Here is a 27,648-nt window from a genome sequence, read left to right on the forward strand (position 1 = left end):
ACCAGGAAGACCCAGAAACAGCTGGAGGGGGGAAAAAGGAACATCTTGGAAGGAAGCAGAGAAGATCGCCCAACACCGAAATAGCTGGAGGAAATGCATAAATGACCTATGCCCCCCAAAGAGCAAAAGGGTTTAAGTCAAGCAAGACAAACAATTCTGACTGAACCCAGTCTACTGTAAAAGGCTGAATGCTCTATATATGAAATACAAAATCATCAATTAACATTTTACAGTGAGCCTGTGAGTTACAATATTGCTCAGCATGAATTGTTTTTAAACAAAGTGACAATTTCCTTTTAGGGTGCAAACATGAGAAATGGCTAAATAAAGTAGCCCTTAAATCACAATGATAGGAACCTTAAACCTTTTAGTCGTTTTGACAAATATGAAATGTATGTTTGTACTCCATGGATTATGCTCTGTCATGTATCAAACCTAGGCATTTATTTGATTATATTATTCATGTTACTGAGGCTTCTCAATTGATTCTAAAAAATTAGATCGGCAGAATGACATTCAAAGGGACTATATATATATACATATATATATATATATATATATATATATATATATATATATATATATATATATATACATATACATATACATATATATATATATATATATATATATATATATATATATATATATATACACACACACACACACACACACACACACTTTGGCTATTTGAAAAATCTACAAGGCTGTGAGCTTGTAGATCTGCTATTTTTAAAGGATTTTTGTATACATTTGAAAACTTGTGGAATGGGACATTCTGCATAATGACTACTTTTACTTTTGGTACTTTAAGTACATTTTGATGCCAATACTTCTGTACTTTTTCAAGTATATTTTTATGGTTCACATGACGCTCGTCTGTCACAAGCGTCATGGCGCTAATTGTTCCTGGTTTTGAAACTTTCTCCATTTAGAACCCGTACATCTATATAAACCATCAAATTTCAAATATAAAGTGTTTACCCCACGGCCAGAGATGTAACAAGTAGAAACGCTTGGGTCTAAGTACCAGTATCTTCCGTATTGTTCAATAAAAAGCATTTTAATCCGATTGCCGGCCATTTTCTCATAGCGTTATAATGTATCAGAATGCAATACACCTACCAACCGATAGGGTCGCGTAATTGAAAGCATATGAAGGACATCTTGAGAAAATGGCCACCAATCGGATTAAAATGCTTTTTTTATTGAACAATACGGAAGAACCGGGTACTTAAACCCAGGCGTTTTAACTTGTTACATCCGTGGCCGTGGGGTCATTACTTTATATTTGACATCTGAACGTTTATGTAGATGTACGGGTTGTAAATGGAGAACGTTCCAAAAACAGGAACGAGTTGCGCCATGACAGTCATGTTTCAGGGCTATAAAACACAATGCATGAAATAAAACATATATTTGTACCCTCAGCGAGGTGCTTAAACCAAATAAACCTTTCTGTATGAACACTGGTCTGGTCTGTTCTCTTCTTACCGTTGTTTTCATAGACATAAAAATGTTCTATGGTTGTTTTCGTTCATTTAGTTTCATGCTGCCGTGCTTCTTTTTCAAAGACGCACTAAAAGCACTAGATGTACACATCCGGATTACTTCCTGTATCTGCGTGACGTTGGTGGACCGCCTTTTTATGAGAGCGGAAGCAGGTTGGACTGAGTTATAAAAAATTAAAAAAAAAGCTGGTCTAAAGTAACTAAGTACATTTACTCAAGTACTGTATTTAAGAACACTTTTGAGGTACTTTTACTCTACTGGAGTATTTCAGTAACCTGTAAAATGATTGTAAGTACATTCTGTATAGTAGTGTGTATATCTGTCTGTCTCTTATATGTCATCATGATTTGTGTGCATGGGGATCTCATCTTAAACAAGCTCAGTGCTTAATGAGTCTTCCAGTTTAGTAGACCTTGTATTGTGAATTTGTACTTCCATGTACTGTTATTCTCATGTCTTACTAAATAAAGTACATCAATCAATCAATTCCAATTGTCTATATTTTTTACTTCTACTTCACTACTCAGAGGCAAATATTGTACCTTTACACTACAATTATTTGTTAAATTTAGATACTAGTTACTTGCAGATATTATTACATTATAAAATATACATTAACCACTTTAGCCCTATTTTATACCTTGAAAATAGTCAGATCTACAAGCTCACAATGGTGAGCTGACTATTTTCAAACATTTTAGTACTTTTGGTTCTTTAAGTACATTTTGATACCAATATTTGTGTACTTTTACTCGAGTACAATTTGAATTCCGGACTTTAACTTGTAACTGAGTACTTCTACATTGCAGTATTGATACTTTTACTTAAGTAAAACATGTGAGTACTTTTCCCACCGGCTGAAGTCCATCTGCAGTCTGACAGACGGACGATAGAGGGCGCTCGGGATGTATCCTGAAGCTCAGACACATTGGAGTGTTGTTGTTGTTTCCTGCGAGCTTTACTATATGGTAAGCAATAAAAGCCTGGAGTTTAATTACATATCTATTACTATGTATGTATGTATGTATGCGTATGCTTCTACACAACATTACACAACGGGTATAGCGTCGTTTTTGAGCTATCTAACGAATGACGCAAAAAAACAGTCCAAGAAACTTTGTCATGTAAAGAAAGTTATTGATTATAGTTTTGAATTCGCCTACTGATTCAATGCTGCACTTAAGCGTAATAATTGTTTTACAACCGTTCTTCTAGTGATCTATTGTCGACATAAGCTGTAGAATACAACCCTCGTAGACGTATTTATGATTCTGACGTTTTCAATCTACGAGAGTTGTAGGGTTCACCCCCAATGGACACAGGCACTTTCAGCACTATACCCCGTAGACACTCCAAACATGTACACATTGAAAATAAAGGTGCTTAACCCCAAGCCCCAAATGTTAACTCTCGCTACGGGGTAGTAGTTTAATGTAATAATCCATATCTTTCAATAAAGAAGTGTTTTAATGCCGTCTGTGGCCGATTCTGTCGGAAGTTCCCAATGGGCGGTAGTGACGCGCCCCATCTGGTGAAACCCGGAATTACACTCAATGTAAACAGGAAGTAAACGAGGGTGGAAAAATGTCGTTCGGCCACAGACGGCCCCTTATTCTTAGCTTGATTGATTGATTGATGTACTTTATTTAGTAAGACATGAGAACAGTACATGGCAGTACATAACAGTACATGGAAGTACAAATTCGCAATACAAGGTCTACTAAACTGGATAGCTCAGTTAAGCACGTAGCTTGTTTAAGATGAGATCCCCATGCACACAAATCATGTTGACATATAAGAGACAGACAGATATACACACTACTATACAGAATGTCATACAATCAGTTTACAGGTTACTGGTATGAAGTATGAAGGGTGAAAAATATGTACAAAAAAGAAAGAGAGGGGGGGGGGGTAGGTTAGGTTAGGACATGGGGTAGGTTAGGACTTGGACAGGGGCCATTTTTGAATTGCAGCCTCCTGAAGGTGTATCTTTAGGGCATTTTTGAAAGTAAGTAGGGTTTTACACTCCTTTACTCCTTTTGGTAGGGCATTCCACATTTTAGATGAATAGCATGAGAAAGAGTTCATTCCCTTTGTTGTGCCAAATCTGGGTTGAACATGGTTTGTGGAGCTGCCTCTGGTGTTATGATCATGGACTTGATTAACATTTTGGAAGTATTTTGACAAATACAGGGGGATCCCAATGTTGTGGTGTATCTTAAAGACCAGGCCCATAGCAAGTTGCTGTACTCTGTCCTCAACCCTAAGCCATCCAAGCCTAGCAAAATGGGCATGGGTTAGATGGGCTTTGTAATTGAGGCCAAGAAGTAGCCTTACAAGTTTGTTTTGGGATGTTTGGAGCCTTGTTTTTAGGGCCTTGGAGGTGTTGTGATACCACGAGGTGCATGCATAATCATAATGACCTTGTATGAGGGCCCCTACAAGAATCTTCAGAGTATTCTTACTGACTTTACGAACAAGCCTCCACATCCTCCGTGTTATTTTGTGGACCTTTTTGATCGTCTTTTCAGCGTTTTTGTCACCTGAGAGGTTTGCCTCCAAGATGGAACCCAGGTAGGTAATTTCCTCCTTTCTTGTGATAACATTTTCACCCACTTTGATCGTGAAACTCTCAGCCTTTCTAAGGTTAGGGTTGGACCCAAAGAGGATGGATTCAGTTTTACCCAGGTGTAATGAGAGTTTGTTGTCGGAGAGCCAGATGCAGATCTTGTTGAGTTCAGTGCTGAGAGTTTTCTCAACCTGCAGCCTGTCCCTGTCCGAGACCAGCAGAGCCGAGTCATCTGCGAACAGGAACAGTTTGCAGTCGCAAGCTGAGGACATATCATTCACATATATCAGGAACAGTAGTGGTCCTAGTATGCTTCCTTGAGGAACACCACAAGTCACTGGGAGGGGAGGGGACTGGGTGCCGTTTACTTCCACCACTTGCTCCCTCCCTTCCAGGTAGGATCTCATCCAGTTCACCGACGTGTCATCAAAGCCTATTGCTTTGAGCTTATTGATCATAATTGGGTGATTAACGGTGTCAAAAGCCTTCTGGAGGTCCAGCATGACCATGCCGCAATATTTGCCCTTGTCGACATCTTGTTTGATAGAGTCGTTCAAATAGAGAAGGCATGTGTCAGTGGAGTGGTTTGTTCTGAAACCAGATTGGAATTCGTAAATTAGATTTTTTTCGGCAAGGTACTTATCAACCTGTTCATAGACTATTTTTTCCATGACTTTCGAGATGGAGCTAAGAATAGAAATAGGGCGGTAGTTGCCAGGGTCTAATTGGTTTCCTTTTTTGTACAGAGGGGTCACTCTTGCTTTTTTGAAGTCGTTAGGGACCCGTCCCTGTATGATGGAGAGGTTTATTATGTGGGTAATGATTGGGGCAATGGAGGCGGCTGAGTCTTTTAGAAATTTAGCGGGGATGTTGTCGGGACCTGTGGCTCTGTGTTGTTGGAGTGCACTCAATTTTTTAAACACCTCATCTGTTGACACAGGGGAGAGTTTAAAATCATCTTTGCGTACACCCTGTTTATCGTAAAATGAATCAACATACTCTCCACCATGACTCCCAGAGTGAGGGGGTAGTTTTTCAACTAACTCTGAGGCCACGGTCGTGAAGAATATGTTGAGGATTTTACTCACTTCCCGTTTGGATGAAATGAGAGTGTCATTCACCTTGAGGTTTATGTTTGTAAACCTGGTTTTCAATTTCTTGCTGCAGCCTAGTAGGTTGTTGAATAGCTTCCAGAGCTCACGTGGTTTGTTTTGATTTTCCTCAATTTTGCCATCGAGGTAGCTTTTTTCTGCTAACAACAGCATGCCATTAACCTTGTTTCTTAGCATGTTTTTCTCTTTTTTGAGTTTCGCTACGTGGGATTCGAGACCTTTATTGAAGCTTTTGGCAAGTTTGATCCTACTTTTATGATAGTCAGAACACTTTTTGTCTCTGACTTTCATGGTAGCAAGGATATCCGAATTCATCCATGGAACCGAGCGGGTTTTGACCCTGATGGTTTTCATGGGAGCCACACTGTCCAAAATTTGAATGAATTTGGTTAGCTGAGAGAGAGATGAAGCAGGGACCCCTTAGCTGAGAGATGAAACAGCCAGGGACCCCTTAGCTGAGAGAGAGATGAAGCAGGGACCCCTTAGCTGAGAGATGAAACAGCCAGGGACCCCCCCACAGCCCACTACATTGTTTACAAACGTGTTGCAGGTTCAACCATTTTCATAGATTTCATAGATGGCTTCATTGACTATCATCAGTGCTGTGTAAATGTGTAAATGTATGTTTTTTTGTTCATTTCAGACATTTAACTACTTAAACCTTCACTTCTTATTACTTGATTTGCTCCTTTTCCCCCTCTACACCAAACCTCTTTGCCACGAGGCGTTGTGAGCTTGTAGATCTGCTATTTTCGGGCTAATGTTCCCCTCAGAATAGGGATGCTGCTAGGGTTCAAGTGGTTAATGTTAAAAAAACATCCTATCACACAAAGATTTGGCAGACCCCCTATAGTAGCTCTGAGGACCCCCTAGGGGGTCCCCTGTTGAAGACCCCTAATGTACAGGATTAACTGCTTAAAGCCCTATTCATAAAGAAAAATACAATAGTCCCTTTGTCAATACTCATGAGTATTGGTATTAAAATGACATACATGGACATAACATAAGTATCCTACAGCAGTGGTTCTCAAACCTTTTCAACTTTTTGTCAAGGACCCCCAGATTGACACTTATTAGCCTGCGGACCCCCATTTGAAAAGATATGCCAGGGACCCCCACAAGAGAAGATTTTTACGGTAGCAGTGATTCTCAACCATTTTGATTTCAAGGACCCCCTGTTTGACATGCATTATGCTACAGACCCCCATTTAATGGCATTTCTATCTCTGAGACCCCACTTTATGTTGTAAAATCAGCTACAGAGTTACAGACCCATGAAGGTCTATTTGGTTCCTAATCTATCATTTAGCTGGGGACCCCCTGGAACTCTGTCAAGGACCCCTGGGGGTCCCAGGACCCCACTTTAGAACCAATGGCCTACAGTAGGCTGCATCATTTTGAATGGCTATAGTGAGAGTGGTGGGTGAAGTTGAATGGCTATAGTGAGTGTGGTGGGTGAAGTTGCAATCTGTGTTTCCCCCCACAACCAAGAGCGGAGATGAACGAGGACGTGTTTGAGGTCCCAGAGAGGACAGAGTACTGCTACCTGGTCCAGGAGGAAGGAGAGGAGGAGGAGGTGCAGTATGTCCACCACAGACAGAGACACTACGTCAGCCCCTTCCTCGTCCTCTCCAGACGCTGCATCTTCCTCATCTGCATGGGGGTGATGTCTCTGCTCGTCCTGGCGGGTTACCTGGCCTACGTGGCCCAAACACTGCCCCCAGGCCTGGCCCAGGTGGTCACCGACTGTGGAGAGTACAGAGGACGACATGTGAGTTTTACACTCTTCACACAATTATCTCACAATACAAGTGTCTAAAGATTTTGGGGGCACATAAGGCGTTTTCCTAGGGAGTTGAAGGCAAGGGGGCCGGGGGGCGCCTGCTTAGATGCTCTCAGCATTAGGAGCAATATTCTCACTAAATAAGTGTAGAGGAGTGGAGTTTCTGCTACAATGCATCCCAGAAATATATAGCTTAAAAGGATTTGTAATTTGCAATTTGTAAGGAAATGTAAATATGGCAACTCATTTAGATGTAGGCCTATGTAGGTTTATTTTTTATGGTTTCCCAAGGACTATAGCCGTTTCACTCATGATACAATTTCTCTTTCATAACAGATACATACATGTGCCTGATAATCCCCACACCGAGAGAGTAAAAAAAGAAAAAACGTTTCAGTCATTGATTGATTGATTGATTGATGTACTTTATTTAGTAAGACATGATAACAACAGTACATGGAAGTACAAATTCACAATACGAGGTCTACTAAACTGGAAGACTCATAAAAGCACTAAGCTTGTTTCAAATGAGTTCCCCACGCACACAAATCATTCAGTTCGACTTCACTGTAGCCTATAGTAGCCTTTTCATAAATGATATTTGTACTTAGGCGTGATAGGTTTATAATATTTAGAGAAATGTAAAGTTTCAAATACAAAAGTAGTAGTAGTAGTAGTTGTGAATTAGCAAACTGGACATTTAGACTGAATGTTTCCTTTATCCTCATCTTGCGCTAATGCATGCAACTGTTTCACCAGGTTTTATTTTTGTTGTTTCTCATAAGCGTGCATCCGTTGTCCGTCAGCAACACAGCCGTCTGTGCTTTGATTTATTTGCGCTGACTCTCTCCCCACCCGCATAAAAAGCATTTCAACAACACGATATTAACAGCCTCTGATCTTAGAAGCATTTTGAGATTTTGTCTGACTCTTGACTAAAGGCCTTTGCAGACAGGGTGCGATTTTTCGCACATGAAAAAACGTATAATTAATATATATAAATATATATTTTTTAAAGAACACATGGTTCTCTATGACCTCATGCACACAGCTCCGAATTTGCCGTGCGGCAAGTGGCTGCGACGATGTGTTTTTTTTTCTCAATCGAACCCAGTTCGATTCGTGCGTCTTTTCACATGTGGTTAAAACTGCTGGTTAAATCGTACCCTGTCTGCAAAGGCCTTTACTCCAACATATCATGTGACCTGTTAGTCCTATATCTGCTTGTTTGGCATTTCTGTGACGCTATATGACACTGTCCTCCCTTTCCCAGATAAACGGCGCTTACTCTTTCAAGGGCATTCGCTACGCGGCGCCTCCCACCGGCGACCAGCGCTGGGCCCCGCCGGCTCAACCGGCGTGCTGGACCCCCGGCGTCGTCACGGACGCCGCCCGCTTCGGCAGCATGTGCCCACAGGTGCGCCCGCTGTCGGAGACGGGGACGGTGATGGGTCAGGAGGACTGTCTCTTCGTCAACGTGTGGACGCCCACGCTGAACGCCGGCGCCAAGCTGCCCGTCATGGTCTGGATCCACGGAGGCTACCTGCACATGTGGAGCGGGGCCGAGGAGGGCTACTCGCCCACCGAGGAGCTGGCCGCCGAGACGGGCATCGTCTACGTCAGCTTCAACTACAGGCTCAACGCCTTCGGCTTCATGGCGCTGGAGATTCTGAGCAACGGCTCCCCCACCCACACCTCAGGTCAGTCCTCTGCACTGTTAACCCATTAAGACCTGAAGCCGATTCTACAAATGTCTTCTAAATCCCAACAGTTTTCTAAAAAAACTTATGTTGCTATATACTGTATCAGGGGTTCTCAAACTTTTTCATAATTGTCAAGGACCCCCAAAATTATATGTATTTGGCCACGGACCCCCATCTCAAAATATTTTGTTCCAGGGACCCCCCAGAAGCAAAGATTTGAGTTAAAAATGTTCACTTTATGAGAATATATACATTCATAGATGTGCACACATTTTCAAAATGTTTCAATAATAGCCGATCTACAAGCTCATAGCGTGGCACTCGGTGCCGCGTGATTATGGATCCCACCAACGCTCCAGGATATAGACCCGCCTTACCTGTCTGATTGGCTCCCTGGCAGGCATAGTTTTACTGAGGTTAGGGTTAAGGTTAGGTTTAGGCATAGTTGCAAAAACGAGAACTGTCAAACACAGCGACTACTGACCAATCACAGCAGGGTTTGCCAAGAGCTGGCGTGGGATCCATAATAACGCCTCGTGCCGTGCTATGAGCTTGTATATCTGCTATTTTTGAATAGCCAAAGTGCAAAAGAAGGCTTTTTTTGCTCAAATCTAAAAATGACACAGATGAGTTCCAGTTCTTAATGGGTTAATGATATAACAGTGGTATTAACTTTTGTGGAAGTCCAAGTGTATGCAGCTTTTCATTGCAACAAAACCTTTCATACACTAGAAAGGTGCTCTCAGTGGAGCGCAAATGTACAACGAGGAGGCATGCCCCAACAGTAATACTCACACAGGGAGAACTTAAGTCATTATTGTAATCAACTGTGGGTAGAGATGGGCTAGAATGAAAACCTGCCCATAGAGGTTAGTTAGACATCCAGGGTCCGTAATTGAATACCACTGATTTTGTTACTTCTTGAGGAGTGCTAATGAGACACGGTAAAGCCTAATTTTATTACAACACGTTAGCTTGTAGATCAGTTATTTTTGGCAAGCAACAGTATCATGCAATGGAGTATAAATTAGAGCTTGTTTAAAGGATTGTTAACCTCTGCATTACATTGAAACACACGCACGCATGCACGCACGCACGCGCGCACGCACGCCCGCACACACACACACACACAGACTAAGTGGCATGTGTTTGAAGTTGAAGTTAAATGTAGCGTACAGATCCCCCTGTAACCGTGATATGAAATTAGTCATGAAATCTGATATCTTTCCTTGCATGGCACAACGGCTCGTGAAACCACTGTTTTCTCTCTGTACACCCCCTCCCTCTGTCTGTCTGTCTGTCTGTCTGTCTGTCTGTCTGTCTGTCTGTCTGTCTGTCTGTCTGTCTGTCTGTCTGTCTGTCTGTCCGTCTGTCTGTCTGTCTGTCACTCAGTCACTCAGTCACTCACTCACTCACTCACTCACTCACTCACTCACTCACTCGCTCGCTCACTCGCTCACTCACTCACTCACTCACTCACTCACTCACTCACTCACTCACTCACTCACACTAACACTCACATGCCTGCACACGCACACACACACTTTTAATTTTCAATATTTCTGAATGTGTGGCCTGTTCCCATGTGCCTCTGTTTTTCAAATGAGGTTTTGAGTATTTCTGGAACGCTACAGTAGCTGGTTTTGTGGGCCATAGGCAGAACGAGGCCATGTTGGTAATTGCTGTGTAACGTCGCTACTCGCTGCCTCTCCCCAGGGAACTACGGCTTCATGGACCAGATAGCGGCTTTGCAGTGGGTGCAGAGAAACATCCACGTGTTTGGAGGTGACCCTGCAAAGGTCACCATCTTTGGACAAAGTTCAGGTACGAGATTAGATAGAGATGAAGAAAACCGTGTAGAGAGAGTGGAGATGACACGAGTGGATTTGAACCCACAACCTCATGTTTGGGGATCGTTTCTGTTCAACCCATTGAGACCTGAAGCCGATTCTACATGTCTCCTAAATCCCAACAGTTTTCTGAAAAACGTATGTTTCTATATCAGTGGTTCTCAATCTTTTTCATGTCAAGGACCCCCAAAATTATATGTATTTGGCCGCGGACCCCCATCAAAATATCTTGTTCCAGGGACCCCCAGAAGCAAAGATTTGAGTTAAAAATGTTCGCTTTAAAAATATATATATTCAAAGATTTGCACACATTTTCACGAATTTTCAAAAATAGCAGATCTACAAGTTCGTAGCGTGGCACTCGGTGCCGCGCTATGAGCTTTTATATCTGCTATTTTTGAATAGCCCAAAGTGTAAAATAATGCTTTTTAGCTCAAATCAAAAAATGACACAGTTCCAGGTCTTAATGGGTTAAGAGATAGTGGGCGGTCGACTTCCCCTTTTGGAGTTCTTCTTCAATGAAGGTACAATATGTAACGTTTCTACTGTTACTAGCACAAATAAACTAGAAATGATCTGCAGGAAAAGTAAAAAATGTTCTCACCACTATTGTACCATATAACTGAGATGTTTGTGAAGAATTCATTCTGTGACGAAATTTGGCATTCAACTTCATTCCATCTCCAGGTATCTCCGTCTTTTAAAAGTACATGCAGTGCTTATCCTCGTGTTTCTTTTAATGTTGTTGCATTTTGGCCAAATTAGACAAATTTTATCTGATGGTGCTGGGCATTTACCACAGGATTCTGCCACTATATTGTCAGGTTGACGGGTTTGTAAACACATTCCATCACTGGGGTGAATATTTATATTTAATATATACACTTGTGTTGAGTGTTGAGACTAAAACTATGACGTAAAAGGTTGGTTGACTACCTTTCTTCACTGACGACTAAGCTATGATGACTAAAACGGAGACTAAATATATTGATATATATTATTTATTATAAATATATTTCGTCAACAAATAAAAACTAGAGTAAAATGTTACTGAGGGACTAGTGGAGAAGAGATCCAGTAAGACAAGTTGGTTGCGCTCGGGTGTTGCACTCTGACAATAGCAGATCTACAAGCTCACAACGCGCCGCGCTGCGACGCGTTGTGAGCTTTATATAGATCGGCTATTTTCAGCCAGCATAAGTGTATAATCAGCCGTTACGACGCCATCAAGGCGCCGCCAACGTACATTTTAGTCGACTAAATCAACTGTAGATTTAGTCGACTAAAACTAGACTAACTAACTAAATGGACTTGCAAAAGACTATGACTGAAACTAAATACAAATTTGCTGTTAAAATCAACACTGCTGTTCATCAGAAGCTTGGTTTTAATATTGAACCCGTCCGTGTAGGCGGGACGTCTGTGTGGGCCCTGATGATGTCACCCCTGGCAAAGGGTCTGTTCCGCGCCGCGGTGGACATGAGCGGCTCATACGTGTTCAACGCCTCCCTGAAGCAGGCCGAGGCAGACAACCTGGTGTTCCTGGAGAAGACGGGCTGCAAAGACCTGGCCTGCCTCAGAGGGCTCCCCATCAAACACATTCTACAGGCAGGACACGCACACGCACACGCGCACACGCACACACACACACACACGCACGCACGCACGCACGCACGCACGCACGCACACACACACACACACACACACACACACACACGTCATGTGTTCATCCTATATTCAAATTGGTTAATGGGAGGGGCCAGCTGACGGACCTATGACTCAGACATAACCATAAACGAACCCGATACGCCCATATAGGCATGTATGGCCGAGTCATTCGGATCGGCGGTTGTCCGCAAACTGCCGATCCAACCGATATGTATATCCATATATAGGCATACATGGATATCCAGTTGTCCAGAACCGCCGTTCACCTGTTTCCTAGGCTGTGTGTTTTCCACTTCCTGTCGATTTGATCCAATGAAATCGACAGGAAGTGGAAAACACACAGCCTAGGAAACAGGGCATTAAAGGGACATAGACTGACAGATACAGGGCACAAAACGGACACAGACAGATGGGTACAACAGGTATCTGACGAGGCACCCCTCACTATGACTTAGACAAACCGGTCGGATCGACAGTGCGACTTAGGTGTGAGGGCTGCATACAGTGCATAGCGGCCCTAGGACTTTCACCAACTAGTCGACTAGTATAACCACTAGTCGACTAGTATAACCACTAGTCGACTAGTATAACCACTAGTCGACTAGTATAACCACTAGTCGACTAGTATAACCACTAGTCGACTAGTATAACCACTAGTCGACTAGTATAACCACTTGTCGACTAGTATAACCACTAGTCGACTAGTATAACCACTAGTCGACTAGTATAACCACTAGTCGACCTTGTTGGTACTAGTCGAATAGTTGAAAAAATAATTCCCATTGTTTTAATGCCATAGTAATGGCCCATTACTATTATTATTATCCTCCTGCCTTTATTTTGATCAAAAGGGGGTCAAAAGTATGGCCAATAGTAGCCTATTATTGGGCAATAACCCCCTTTTGAGGATCCTTGGAGATGCTGCTGTGCCAGAAGCGCTTCCCTTAAAACGGCATAAAAATAAAGGTAGGAGGATGATAATAATAGTAATGGCATTAAAACAATGGGGGTCTAGTCTAGTCGACTAGTCGACTACCACTGGGTCAAATTAGTCGACCAGTAAAAATCTCTAGTCTTGAAAGCCCTAACCTCTAGTTTAACAAATGTAGCCAAATGGATTTTTGCCCATTTTGTTACATTTGTACACTATCAGAGTTACTAATAGAAGAATTACAAATGATTTTACTGCATGGCACAAACCACCATTATTAGTGTCACTATGGAGAGAGTAATCTGTTAACAAGCGGTTTTCCTCAGGCCATCCCATGGCAGAAGTATCCGTCATGGGCAGCGGATGACCTGGTGGATCTCCCCACTAAAGGGAGGTTCTTCGGCCCTGTGGCGGTGGTGGACGGACACGTGCTCACTGCCCCGCCTTTTGAGACATGGGAGACTGCAGGGGGAAACTTCAGCGATGTGCCGTTCGTCATAGGCACCACATGGCAGGAGATGGACTTCAGGTGACTCTGCTCTGGCCAGGTCAAAATGTAGTCACAAAAAGTTTCACTATTGTTGTGTATCGCAGTGTTGATTTTGACAGCTAATTTTGATTAAGTTTTAGTCATAGTCTTTTGAATTCCATTTAGTTTTAGTCATATTTTAGTCACCTGAAATGTTTCACTGTTAGTCTAGTTTTAGTCGACTAAATATCATAAGATTATAGTCGACTAAATCTACAGTTGATTTAGTTGAATAAAATGTATTGTGACGGTGCCTTGATGGCTGATCTTACACTTGGTTGCATGCTAAAAATAGCCGATCTACAAGCTCACAACGTGTCACGCTGCGACGCGTTGTGAGCTTGTAGATCGGCTATTTCCAGAGCGCAACACCCGAGCGCAACCAAACATAAAATGACTTGTCCTTGGATATCTTCTCCACTAGTCCCTCACTAACATTTTAGTCTAGTTTTTATTTGTTGTCAAAATTGTCAATATATTTAATCATAGCTTAGTTTTTATTTCGTTTTCGTCAGTGAAAAAAGGTAGTCGACGAACATTTTTCGTCATGGTTTTAGTCGACGAAATCAACACTGGTGTATTGCAATCCCAACAGTTGATCTGCGTTTCCTTTGTAGCCCCCCGTATGAGAACATCTCCACGTGGACATGGGATGATTACCGCTGGTTTGTGACAGGTGAGAGATACGCTATGGACAACATTCTGACCTCTAAGATTGAAAGTATTGTAATGATGCTGACACCAGAACCGCTGCACAGGTGAACTGCACCATGTCAATGTTGCCATGCGCAGAATAATATATAGCGGGTGCAATAATTATACCTGGGCCCCCAATTCATTATTATGAGTAGGGGGGGTCCACAACAATTCCGTCACCCAGGCCCCTTGTGGAAGACTTGCGTACCACACTGGCTAAATTACTTTGAGTTTATTCATTTTTTAAATAAAAAATAATTTTAAATAACACACACACACACACACACACAGGGCCGAGAGGGTGATATCTGATTATCCCAAGGGCTGATATGATTGTAGCTGTCATGGCCGCCATGTTTTCTGCATGCTGTTTCCGCCTCGTCTTTGTGACTAAATAAGGTAGTGTCATGTGATGAATTAATTATCACATAAAATGACATTACATCTATATAGATACTTACTTATTGTATTGTATTCATGTATTTATATTTCCCCTTCTGTGTGTGCTGTGTCCAACTCAGACAAACTGAGGCCCTTTGGTGAGGACCTCCCTGAGCTGGCTTTGGAGCTGTACCCCAGCTCTGCTCCTTGTCCCACCATAGACCGCTGTCCTGAGAGGATGTACACCACCATGGTGACAGACATGAGGTGGACCTGTCCCAACAATGACCTGGCGAGGAGGGCTGCAGGTACGCTTGCATACATAACACTGATTTAAGACCATGGTTCTCAAAAGGTGTACCATGGACGATGCAAAAACGTTGATCCACGCTTTTGTTTTCTCTGGGCTTGATTACTGCAATGCACTTTACTCTGGCCTGCCAAAGAAAACAACTGACAGATTACAACTTGTTCAAAATGCGGCAACCAGAGTTTTAACTAAAACTAAGATGAGAGAACATATTACTCCAGTTCTAGCTTCACTGCACTGGCTCCCGGTTGCTTTTAGAATTAATTTAAAAAATATTTTACAAGTTTATAAAGCTCTAAATGGTCTGGCACCTTCCTACCTATATGACTGCCTGCCTAGATATGTTCCAAACCGCCCCCTCAGGTCTTCCAAGTGCTGACCTGCTGGAGGTGCTGCCTACAATGACTTATAAAAAACACAGCATTCTGCTTCTACGGACCGACAGCGTGGAATAAACTCCCATTACACCTAAGACAGGCAGCCTCTGTCGACCTACTTCTTCACTCTTGCTTTTAGCAGATTTTTTTTGGTTGATTTTTAAATCTCTGTGTTGTTGTCCATGTCATCACTGTATTGCCCGATTCACTGCCCTTTGCTATTATTTTAATGTTGTTTTATGCTTCTGCTTTTCTTTTCTGCTTTATTGTTAAATTAGTTGAAACTGTAATTGTATTCTCGCTCTGTAAAGCACTTTGAGCTGCATGTCATGTCATGAAAGGTGCTATACAAATAGAGTTTATTATTATTTTTATTAAGTGCAGGTGTGCCTTGGGATTTTGTGACAACCACAAATTATTACAAATCATTACATTATTATGAGCTTGTATATCTGCTATTTTTTTAATAGCTCAAAGAAATCTAAAATGACACGGATGCGTCCCCGGATTGAAAGGGTTTAATAAATCCATCTCTGTTCCCAGCGGCCTTGCGCAGTCCTGTGTATCGGTACGTGGTGACACACACTCCGTCCGGCCCGGTCGACACGTCAGCTGCTGGCGGCCTCTTGAGCTTCCCGAGCCGCTTCTCCTTCCACATGCTGGATGCGGTGACCTTCTTCGGCAAGCTAGAGTCCCTCCTGAAGAAGACCTTCTCTGTGGAGGACAAGGCCTTCCAGCAGCTGCTCACACAACAACTTGTCAACTTCGCCAAAGAGGGTAAGAGGACACAAACAGGCTGATTACCGTGTGTGTGTGTGTGTGTGGGGGGTGTGTGTGTGTGTGTGTGTGTGTGTGTGTGTGTGTCAGGAATGGAGAGACGCAGAACTATTAGTGTAACTCAGTGGTAACCAACCTTTTCAAGTCCAAGACCACTAAAATATGTTCCAAAAGAACCCACTTGTCACGATTTCCATTTCTGACAGACTCAATGCATGTGCATAGTGCATACATCCACACAAAGACTAGTAGTTTAAATAAGAATACACACTGATAGTTATATAGTCGATGCCTAAATATTAAGATTAGAAAAATAAATATTAGGACAAAAATACAAATAAACTTCTGTGTTGATTTTTTATTTTTTTATTAAACTAAACACAAAGGACATGAAATAGATTGCTTTTACAGATGTCTTCTTCTCTTCAATGCACAATATTTAGTTTCTCAGTTCGATGAATTTTAACATTTACAGATATTCTGTTCAAATGACAAAAATGCATACATGACCATATATTTGCACATATATGGTGCCAGATCCAATACTCTCAGGGTCAGCCCACCTTTAATGAGACTTCTGTGACTGACTGCACATTATCTGCAAGCCTTTTGAAATCTGGTTGATAGTTAGTGATTGCCAGTCTGAGGCAGTCATTAAGATGTGAGTCAGTCATACGAGTTCTAAACTTGGATTTGATTATTTTCATTTGTGAAAAGGCCATTTCACATAAGTAAGTGGAGCCAAAGTATGCATGCAGCTTAAGTGCACAAGACACAAGCAGGGGATACTTCTCTCTGCTCACAAGTGACCAAAAGTCCTGGTTTCTAGCTCTGCTGCCCACCAATAGATGGTCATTTACTAGTACGAAAATCTCTTCTTCAACACCTGTAGTTAATGGAAACACGTCCTGCATTTTAACTGACAGCTCATCAACGTCAATGCTGAGGAAAGGGTTTGACACAAAAGCAGCCACTTGACTCATGCCTTGCACCTCAACAAATCTACGTTCAAATTCTGATGTCAGTTTGTTCAATTGGGCACAGAATGGTTCGGGTTGAAAGGCAGCTTTGTCTGTGAGGTTTTGTGACACCTTCTCAAGATTTGGGAAGCGTGTCAGCCTTGCACGTCGTATCTGAGAGCCCCACCAATCCAGCTTCATTTTGAATGCGTTGACTGCACTGATCATGTGACCAATGCCTCTGTCCGGTAACCGCCCAACTCACTCCAAATCCAACTCACTCCAAATCGCGCCCAACTCACTCAAGACATCTCACTCCACACACTTGCCCAACTCACTCCACACACTTGCCCAACTCACTCCACACACTTGCCCAACTCACTCCACACACTTGCCCAACTCACTCCAAAAATTATTATTGAGTACAATATTGAGGAATTAAGTACAATATTGAGGAATTTGTTACTTTTAACTCTATTCTGTTTTAGGCTTGGTTAAAGTTTTAAATACTGTCTCTACAAAACAACTTAATGGTTCTGTGGGGGGGGGGGGGGGGGGCACTTTGGCACTTGGAGTCCAGTGTTTGTTAGATGTCTTATTCTATTGTTGGTCAAATCAAGAGGTGTTGTTATATTCCTCGTTAAGGTTTTGGCCCTCCTCCACTGAGTTCACCCGCATAATCACCCTCCACCCAGGTTAGGGTTAGGGTTTAGGGTTAGGGTTAGGGTTAGAATGTAAGAGTCTCCACCGATTCAACCCACACACACGCGCACACACACACACACACACACACACACACACACACACACACACACACACACACACACACACACACACACACACACACACACACACACACACACACTATAATATTATAATTTATAGCTGCAAAGTAACTAGTAAAACAAATACATTTAGTGGAGTAAAAAAACAATATGTGGATCCAATATGTAGTGGAGTAGAGGTAAAACCATTGGAAGTTGGGAATACTCAAATAACGCACAAATACCCAACATTGTACATAAGTACAGTACTTAAGTTAATGTACTTAGTTACTTTACATCACTGACACATTGAACCAATATTACACTGGTGACATTGCATGGAGTGAGTTGGGTTTGGTCCTGGAGTGAGTTGGCTATGGTCCTGGAGGGAGTTGGTCTTTGGTCCTGGAGGGAGTTGTCCCAGCCCTGGAGTGAGTTGGGCGAGCCCTGGAGTGAGTTGGGCAAATATTTCTTAAGTCTTCATGGAGTGAGTTGGATTTGGAGTGAGTTGGGCGGTATTCCTCTGTCCTTCCCTTGCAATTCTCGGTTAAGGTCGTTTAGTTTTGCTGTCAGGTCCGTAAGAAAACCCAAGTCCAACAACCAAGAATCGTCAGACAGCTGCTCATACTCCTCGTCTCTCGACTTGAGAAAAACGATGATCTCTGGCAGTAAATCCAGAAAACGCTGCAGCACTTTGCCCCGACTGAGCCACTTGACGTCTGCGTGAAGAATCAAATCTCCATATGCAGAGTCCAGTTCATCCAATAAAGACTTAAATAACCGGTGCTGTAGCGCTTTTGCACGAATTGAGTTGATTATTTTAACAACAACAGTCATCACATGTGACATGTCAATTGCTTTAGCAGCCAGTGCCTGCTGATGTATCACGCAGTGGTAGTTTACAAACGGCGGAAAATCTTCGTCTTTTCTGCACAGTGAAACAAATCCTGATCGAACGCCAAGCATCGCTGGGGCCCCGTCTGTTGTCATCGATACGATTTTATGAATGGGAATCTTGTACTCACGCACGTAATCCTTGAATGCATTGTACACATCCTCACCCCGGGTCCTTTGCTTTAACGGAATAAGGGCGAGAAATTCCTCTTTGATGGTAAAATCGGCGAAAACCATTCGGACAAACACAATTAGCTGGGCTGTGTCAGTGGCATCAGTGGACTCGTCAAATTGAAGTGAAAAGTATTCACAGTTTGACAAGTCTTTGAAAACTTGCTGGGATACATCTTCAGACAGCGATTCCACTCTCCTGGCTACCGTAGGTGCACCAAGCGACAACGTTTGTATCAATGCTTTAATTTCGTCCTTGTTTTTAAGGTTAGAAAACAAGCTGTCAGCCGCGGCATTCAGCAATTCTTTAACCATCTCCCCGTCCTGAGCCAAAAAATGGCTAAATCGTAACGATGCCTCTGTCGCCAGCTTGTTTTTTGTTGTTGTTGGCAGCGCAGTAAACTGCCGCTGCTGTGTTTGGAGACCACTTTTCAGTTCATCAATTCTTTTAGATCTTTTTGCGCTCTTCAGTGGATAAAGGTCTTTGTATTTAGCATGCATGGTAGAATGATGGCGTTCCAGGTTGCCACGTTTTGGCAAAGCTAACGTCTTTTGGCATACGAGGCATATAGTATTCCCATGCGCTGACGTGAAAAAAAAATCATGCTCCCATTCCAGGTGGTAATGGTATGTTTTCGGTTTCTTTTTCGCCGGACCTTCCATAGCTTGTCACTGCTTGCTTGTGTGGGTATAGTAGTGTGTGGTTCTTTTGCTCTCTGTGGGTTTTTATACTGATGTAGTTCTGTTCTGATATGCATATGCAAAACACGGGGGATACCGGAGACAATAGAACAATAGAACAGAGGCATTCCACAGTGGATGGCCCCAGACATGTCCGTTTGGTAAACAGCTAGATGAGCTACTCTAAATACACAAACTCTGTGTATTGTCGATGGCTGCCCGTCTGCCACCGGGCCCGCCCCGCGATCGACTTAGAAGGCTTTGGTTGATCTACCGGTAGATCGTAATCGACTGGTTGGTTACCCCTGGTCTACACTATATCTTTATAGTTATCCTTGTAGTTATAGTGCTCGGTGTTGGTCTTGTTTCAGTACTTTTACTAGTTTAATTAACGCCTTTTCTGAAACTCTTTCTTCCAGGTAAGATGACGGACCAGTGGTCAGAGTACCCTACAGCCATTGCCCTGTTGTCCAACGACTTGTCTGCAGTCCACAACGACTCTGCTTTCCACTGCCAGTTGTGGCAGGACAGGGGTTTCTACCCCTACGCCGTTATCAACTGACCCCACATGTCCTCTCCCCCCGGGTGTCATTTGACCATTATTATTAACCACTAGTCTTAACGGCTCTGTTGCATTGAGGTAGCACCCCATAGAACAGTGGTTCGCAAACTTGTTCATGTCAAGGACCCCCAAATTGACACTTATTAGCCCGCGGACCCCCATTTGAAAAGATATGCCAGGGACCACACAAGAGAAGATTTTTACGGCTCTAGCTAATTTCAAGGACAACCAGTTTGACATGCATTTAGGCTACGGACCCCCATTTAATGGCATTTATATCTCTGGGACCCCCAATTTATATTTTAAAATGTTAATGTAACTCAGAGAGTGTACAAATGGACCCGTAACGGGTCCATTTGGTTCCATTTGTACACTCTCTGAGTTACAGACCCATAAGGGTCCATTTGGTTCCATGTGTACACTCTCTGAGTTACAGACACCATAAGGGTCCATTTGGTTCCATTTGTACACTCTCTGAGTTACAGACCCATAAGGGTCCATTTGGTTGCTATAAGTGCTAACTATACATCATTTAGCTGGGTACCCCCTGGAACTCCTTCAAGGACCCCTGGCCCTGGGGGTCCCCGGACCCCACTTTGAGAACCAATGCCATAGAACCTAATGAGCCCATGTTCGTGGCCATTTATGCCAGGACCAGTATTTATTGAAGTAGAAAAGAGCAGCGTATGAAGAAGGCTGAAAGTGAATGGTTGTGATGTGAGGATTCAGTGTTTTTTCTTTCTTTCAGCTGCAGTGTTTATGCAGAGTGAATGTGGTTTGTGTGTTAGTGGAATAAAGTAGGTTGAATTGTGTATGTCGGTAAGTAAGTTTATGTTTTTATCCACCTGTTTCTTGACTGTGTGTTTTCCACTTCCTGTCGGATTTCATTGGATATCATTAGTCATCTGACCGGTTTCATTGGATTTCATTGGATCAAAAGACAGGAAGTGGAACACAGTGAAAAGCCTAGGAAACAGGTGGATAGTTTGACCCCATTTTAAAGTCAAACAATTCTTGTGACCCCAGGATTTAAAGCACATGGAAGTATGTATGTTTACCTTTCTTTTCTGGAAGTCAGGTGGTCTGACTTAATTTACCACTTAAGCCCCAAGGTTACGTCTGATGATGTTTTGTACTTCATCATATGATGGTGTGGTGCTGCAAAAATAGCTGATCTACAAGTTGACAACACACTGTGTTACGTTGTGACACATTGTTTATGGGCAAACTTTCTTTTTTTTTTAATGTTTGCCTATAATGACATGCCCCAAAATTGGGACACCAGGGTTAAAGTGTTTAACAGTATTGACTTGTTGTACAATGACATTACTTATAACTGAATGCTAACACAGCCAATAAAAATACATTTCTTCCATTCGACCATCAAAATGTTATGTTTTTTCAATTGTTTGTGTATTTTTATACAGATGTATTTTCCCCACTGTATGGGATAGTAGACAGCCACAGGTTAACGTAGCAAAGGGATTTTTTTTTAATCGAGACAGCGTTTAGTATAGCCTACATGGGGTTCCTAACTCCAAAATGGGGGAAAACTTTATAAGTGAAAAAGTAAGGATTTATGATTTTGTCTTGTTGTGTTACCTTAAATGCGTCCAAGTACGTTTTAAAGGGAAGGTATCGCCACAGGATGTATATTCCATGAAGTACTGCTGATTGCACCAAGTCATTTAACAAACATGCACTGCTGACACTGCTAAATAAGTGCACTCTCTGTGATGTGAAGGGATTTAAATTTTTATGCATTTGTTTTATTTTCTGACTGAAAATCAACATTTTCTTTTACTCTGATGGACTCTTATCATGCAATGATCAAATGAATTGTTATCATTTGCTTTGAATATCTTCAGTAAATGATCATAAAGGGAATGAATGTCTCCTAATTCGTCTGTTCATTCACTGCTCATTGTTTGAAATGTCCAAACGCAGTTAGTCCTCCCATTTAACTTCAAGATCAAAAGCCACACGGCCCGGCAGCAGATAGAGCCAGAATCACACTTAAATGGGGTACCGTGATGATTCTGTTTCTTTGTAGACGATCTGTCTAATAATCAGAAACTTACATCTAGGGTACCTTATGGTCTTCAGTCTACGATCCCATCGCCTATCTGTCCCTTGTCATAAGATGTTCTAAAAAACAGATACACTGATATTCTATGTGAATATAGTACATGAAATCATTATGAACATATTAAAAATTAAATAAAAAGAAAAATATAATTTTCCATTATGAACTGTCTTGGTTGATAGTGTATGATTTGGGATAACATGCGACGCACAACCAGGAGAAGGGAGGGTATTCTGGTGATAGGCTTTGGACTTTTTACAGAGACAGTAATAAGAACTAGAAAACTGATTACAATCAAAACAATGTGAAGATGTCATCAATAGAGGCATCAATAATACAAATGACATGGCCAATATAAACATGCAAAAGGCCCAAATTAAGTGAATGTATAAAACTTGCCAAAAGTCCACATGTATTTTATATTAGAAAGTCCAATGCCATATTATCCTTGTTTAGGGTGACAATAGTGCCGTCTTCTGGCCAGGCGGTGCATCTGGTGGACCTTTCTTTCTTATGGAAAATTACACTAAATTCTGATGACACTTTTGCATGTAACCCAGTGCTTAAATGGTTAACTACAGGAGCTTATATATATATATATATATATATATATATATATATATATATATATATATATATATATATATATATATATATATATATATATATATATCATATGAACAACTCACAGTGAATGACATGTAACTTATGTAACTGAGGACATTGTATTTATATGCATCATAATACAGGGAGCAGTACAGTGTTAGACTGGCTTTACACTGTGTTAACTATAATAAGTGTTATATAACAACAAACATACATTATTTCCCCAAATGTGTATTTTGAGCTGAGAAATGGTGCAAATCGTCTGTCTGTCAATTTAGTCCAAACTGAGTGTCTTCTCAGCAAACCCCAGGGAAGTGTTTGTCACAGCTTCCACAGTATATATTCCCCAGAGGATCGATGACAAAATCCACACGATTAAAAGCTGACAGATATGGACTCAATCACTATGGCAACAAAGGTCGTTGGAATGCCACCACAACAGACATTTTCTTTCAGCTCCAGTAGTGGTGTTACATTTGTTTGACAAAAAATATTGATATTTGTCTTATATTTCATTTGACAAATGAACTATGTGAAATGAACAGAGGCTTGTTTTAGCTCCAGTATAGTGTTACATTTGTTTGACAAATATTATTGATGGATATATTCACTGCTATGAGTGAGAAATGACCAACTCAAATGAATAGTACAATACTGAACATGATTGGGAAATGAATCAAATCTCCACTCTGAAATAAACTCACATATTATGAAGGGTTTTCATGCCAGCCACACAATTAAACTCTCTCAGAGTTACAAATATATAAAATAACAATAAGGATTTTACTGTCTACATGAGGGTTAGACAAGATATGATTTACAAACTAAGTAATTTGATTACAATAATTTAAAAAATAGATTCTGAACTTGTTTTCCCCAGATACTGGACACCGCCTCAACCCCCCAACCTACACTTTGAGTGGCCACTGATAGAAATGTTGATTAGATTTACAACCAAAACACTTGCTTAAAGATGTGTGGCCATGAATGATTCAGAGCTTTGTACAGAAGTGGCTCATTCCAGGACTATGAATATCTCTAGTGTCCCAGCAGGGAGTTCATTGTCTTGCACCGGCCTACTCTGTAACGATGCACGTCAGGGACAATGCCAGGTGGAAATGCACGCCCCACCCGGTTATGGTAGGGCACAACCGGGTGGGGCGTGCATTTCCAGTTGCACCTCAGAAATTAACATGACACACACACACACACACACACACACACACACACACACACACACACACACACACTATTTATTGTACAGTAGACAGCTTTGTCTCACAGGAACCATGCTGTAGTATTACATGTGTGCTTTACATTAAAGGCATTGTAGGGAACATTAAGCCTAAATTTAAAATATATATATATATATATATTTTGCATTTTTTCCCCTCTATCAGCCACTATATAATTATGCTGGGGTGTTTATATGCATTGAAACACAGTCCTCCTTCTGAAATCCGTATTTTCCCTAATGTTTATGTGTTCTATGTTTACTACCGGGACGTAAATTAACGCACGCATGTGCGCGTCCGTGCGCGTCCGTGTCCGTATGAACGTTTACTTTCGGTTTTAAAACGCTCTCAAACTTCGTTTTTGAGGCACAGAATTTAATTGTAAGATAGCGTGTGGATAGAATTTAGTTGTTTAACTTCATATATGTGGTCAATTTATCATGAAAGAGCCTATTTAAAAATAAAAATTCAGAGAACCAGCAGGGCGGGAATTTCCGCATATTGTATCCCAATAAAGCAACCTGTTTTCGGGCACCATGCCTACAAAAGAACCTCTCTATGGAGGTCCCTCCTGTGTCACCCCCTGGTGGTCGGGGAAAAGTACTGCTGGTGTGTATTTACCTCTGAACTCCCTAGTATCCCTTTAAAACATGAAAGTGTTACGAAAGATATTGTTGTTTTACTGTGAGTTATTTACAATAACCACATAAGACTTTGCCATAATATGACACATAGCGAATAGCTGACCTACAAGCTCACAATGCCATCACGATGTGTTTGTAGATCGGCCATTTTCACTATTTTTGAAAACCTTTACAAGAAAACGTGTGGCCCTGGTGGCCAAAGATAGGGCCACCAGGTTTAATGTTAAGAGCCCCATGTATGTGCTGTCAGTCACTCCTCATTTTAGGTGTTCACCTCTGTCCAGCTGATTAAAGACATATTCATACTATACTCAAAGGATTAGACTACCATCTGTTTACCTCACACATGTTTTCATAAAACATCTGTAATATTGTAAATGCTGACCTCTGCTAACATCACGTAAACTGCCATGATGTATGTTATTTCATGTTATTTCACAAGAGTTGTGTGACAGGATGTCAGAAACATATAAATGAAATGGTTCAGTGAAACCAATTTGATATTCATGCAAAATGGTAGCCAGCCTAGTAAACCATACCGGTCGCGTGAATTCACATTTGCATGTGTCTTCTGCAGACCGCAGAGAAAATGTCGATTCGCACGACCGGGATTTACCAGGCTAGCAAAATGGTACAGCGATAAAAGAAATTACGAGGAAGCCATGTAGAAATAGATTAAATGAAGACACTTCATTTAGTAGCCAAATCAAATCAAAAGTAAGTTTTTATTTTTTGACAAAAAAACAGATCATAACAACATGGCATCATTATCATCATTGTACGGACAGGTAGATGACATTGCAGATCAGTGTTCCTCTACAAGACACATGATTATCACACAGTAATATTCCCCTTTAAAGACTCTGATAAAGACATTTAACCCCTATATAGCTGCTCCCTGGGCACTGTAATAATAGCACCCACTGCAGAGACAGTAGTTAATGCAGAGACAAATTTAACGTATGTGCAAATATTACAGTGACAAATACACCAAAACATCTAAATAGTTTTTAGTTTTTTATCATGTCCTACCATCAACGTTCAAGATCATCAACATAATCATCATAATGTTCCAGTTACACTTACCTTCCCTGGCAACAATTTCAGAGGCAGAGTATCAGCATTGTAAATGCATGGATGGAGCGTGTCAGTGAAAGTGTGTGTGAAGGTGTGTATGTGTGTGTTTGCATCGGGATCAGAGAATGACAGCTCTCCTCTGTTCCAGTCCAGCTGGACTCTGATCCTCCGGGGTTTCTGCTTCAGTTCGAGAAGTTCTGCGCAGCCTACTAGCGGGCAGTAGGCTGTGTAGTCGCTGTTATCGAACTGCAGACACCAAAACAGATTCTCTGTTCTTTCCGCAATCACACCCACTTTCCAGTGTCTATTGAGTCCAACCTCAACATCCCAGATGTGAGTCCCTGAGTCAAAGCCCTCAGAACCCTTTACATAGAGACGCTCACGGATTTCATCGTCAGATGTAATATCAAGGATCTCCTGCACACAGCTCACACTGGTCATATCAATAGACACCATGTGTGCTGAATGGGCAGTGTTGGGGTTCAGGATGACAGGATGGTAGGAGACGATGTCCTTCATCTCGTCCCAGACTCTGAAGGTCAGGTTGCCCAGGTGCTTTGCCACGTCTAGCATCGTCCCCGGGATCCGCTGTGGGTCCTGACGCGTGAACTGGACTCTTTCCTTCGTGGTCTTGTAGTTCCGTAGGAATGAGACGTGTTCAGCTCTCAGCTCCTCCTCTACGGCTCTGATTGTGCGTGAAAGGGTTGATATCTCTGTGTTCAGACCTTCAATCTTGTCCCTCATCATCCGACTCTTTTGCTGCTGTTCCTCGATCACTGCATAGACCCTAGCCTGCTCTTCCTCCTGTAGAAACTGACGGAGCTTTGTAAAATGTTCCTTAATGTTAGTCGTTGCCATCCGGGTCTGGGTCTTAATATATGCCGCCACACCGTCACAGTTTGCTTTAAATGTCTTGAAGACCTCCAGTTGCTCCTGTAAAGAACTCAGTGATATGTGGACTTCCTCCTTGAGGTCCAGTGCAGCTTCTCTGATGGAACTGAAGCTGTGGTTTGTGTGTTTTTCTGGAGGAAGACACGCAAGACACACTAGCTGTTGACATTCCATACAGAAGAGCTTGAGTTCCTCGGTGTGCAGCAGACTGCAGAGATCCTCCGATGACGTTCTCTGACGTTTTGGAGCTCTCCGTTGTTTCTGCTGGTTTCTGATGGTGTCGCACAGGTTCTTCAGAGCCAGGTTACAGGGTGGATCCTCTATTGAATGTGTTCTCTTACAAACTGGACATTCGTTTATTTCCTTCTCTATCCACCATTTCTCCAGACAGTCTCTACAGAAGCTGTGGCTACATGACAGGAAGACAGGATCGTCAAAGATGTCGTGACACACGGGACAGAAAAAATCCTCTTCTGAAAAAGAAAACTTTGAGGACATTTTGTCTCTGAGGTGAAGCCACAAGCACTATGACTGCCCAAGACACAACCTGATATCAGTCAGTCAGTCAGTGGTAGTTACACTAACTCCTCTAGAATGTTCCCTGAAGTTGACTTTCACTGTGAATCCTGGTTGTTGTTAAAGTCCATTCAGCTGACAGAGTCAGTCAGCAGTAGGTTCCAGAGTGGTCTGGGACCTGCGGGTCAGTATTCCCTCCTGTAGCTGTGGATGGAAAGACAGTCTGTGGTGTCCTCCTGGTGTGTCTGTCCACTTGTTGTCTGGAACTTGTGTGTGTGTGTGTGTGTGTGTGTGTGTGTGTGTGTGTTTGGTCTGAAGATTGAAGGTGAATCTTTTATTCTCTCTGATGAGTCTAGCAGGG

At 42.0% G+C, this 27,648-nt stretch overlaps 2 protein-coding genes across 3 annotated transcripts; one reads left to right on the forward strand and one right to left on the reverse strand.

The window, feature by feature from the left end:
• The first annotated feature begins 2,423 nt into the window (after positions 1-2,423).
• On the forward strand, positions 2,424-22,213 carry LOC311045355 (para-nitrobenzyl esterase-like). 2 transcript variants are annotated; one of them, XM_084057201.1, is made up of 10 exons: positions 2,424-2,480; positions 6,688-6,967; positions 8,253-8,679; positions 10,399-10,506; positions 11,944-12,140; positions 13,458-13,660; positions 14,278-14,336; positions 14,878-15,045; positions 15,968-16,201; positions 20,090-22,213. In XM_084057201.1, exons 2-10 carry the CDS (start codon positions 6,695-6,697, stop codon positions 20,230-20,232), a joined length of 1,812 nt encoding a protein of 603 aa, XP_083913327.1. In that variant the 5' UTR covers positions 2,424-2,480; positions 6,688-6,694; the 3' UTR covers positions 20,233-22,213. The 2 variants fall into 2 exon arrangements, with proteins under 2 accessions (XP_083913327.1, XP_083913328.1); XM_084057202.1 differs by having other exon boundaries at positions 13,458-13,652; positions 14,276-14,336.
• A 3,363-nt stretch (positions 22,214-25,576) lies between these two features.
• Positions 25,577-27,269, reverse strand: LOC311045177 (E3 ubiquitin-protein ligase TRIM35-like; the record flags this gene model as incomplete). The annotated part of the gene is made up of 3 exons (XM_084056988.1): positions 25,577-25,619; positions 25,890-25,894; positions 26,091-27,269. 3 exons carry the CDS (start codon positions 27,267-27,269, stop codon positions 25,577-25,579), a joined length of 1,227 nt encoding a protein of 408 aa, XP_083913114.1.
• Positions 27,270-27,648: the final 379 nt, after the last annotated feature.

The sequence above is a fragment of the Gymnoscopelus microlampas genome (assembly GCF_963454915.1).
Source record: "Gymnoscopelus microlampas genome assembly, chromosome: 5".
Lineage (NCBI taxonomy): Eukaryota > Metazoa > Chordata > Actinopteri > Myctophiformes > Myctophidae > Gymnoscopelus > Gymnoscopelus microlampas.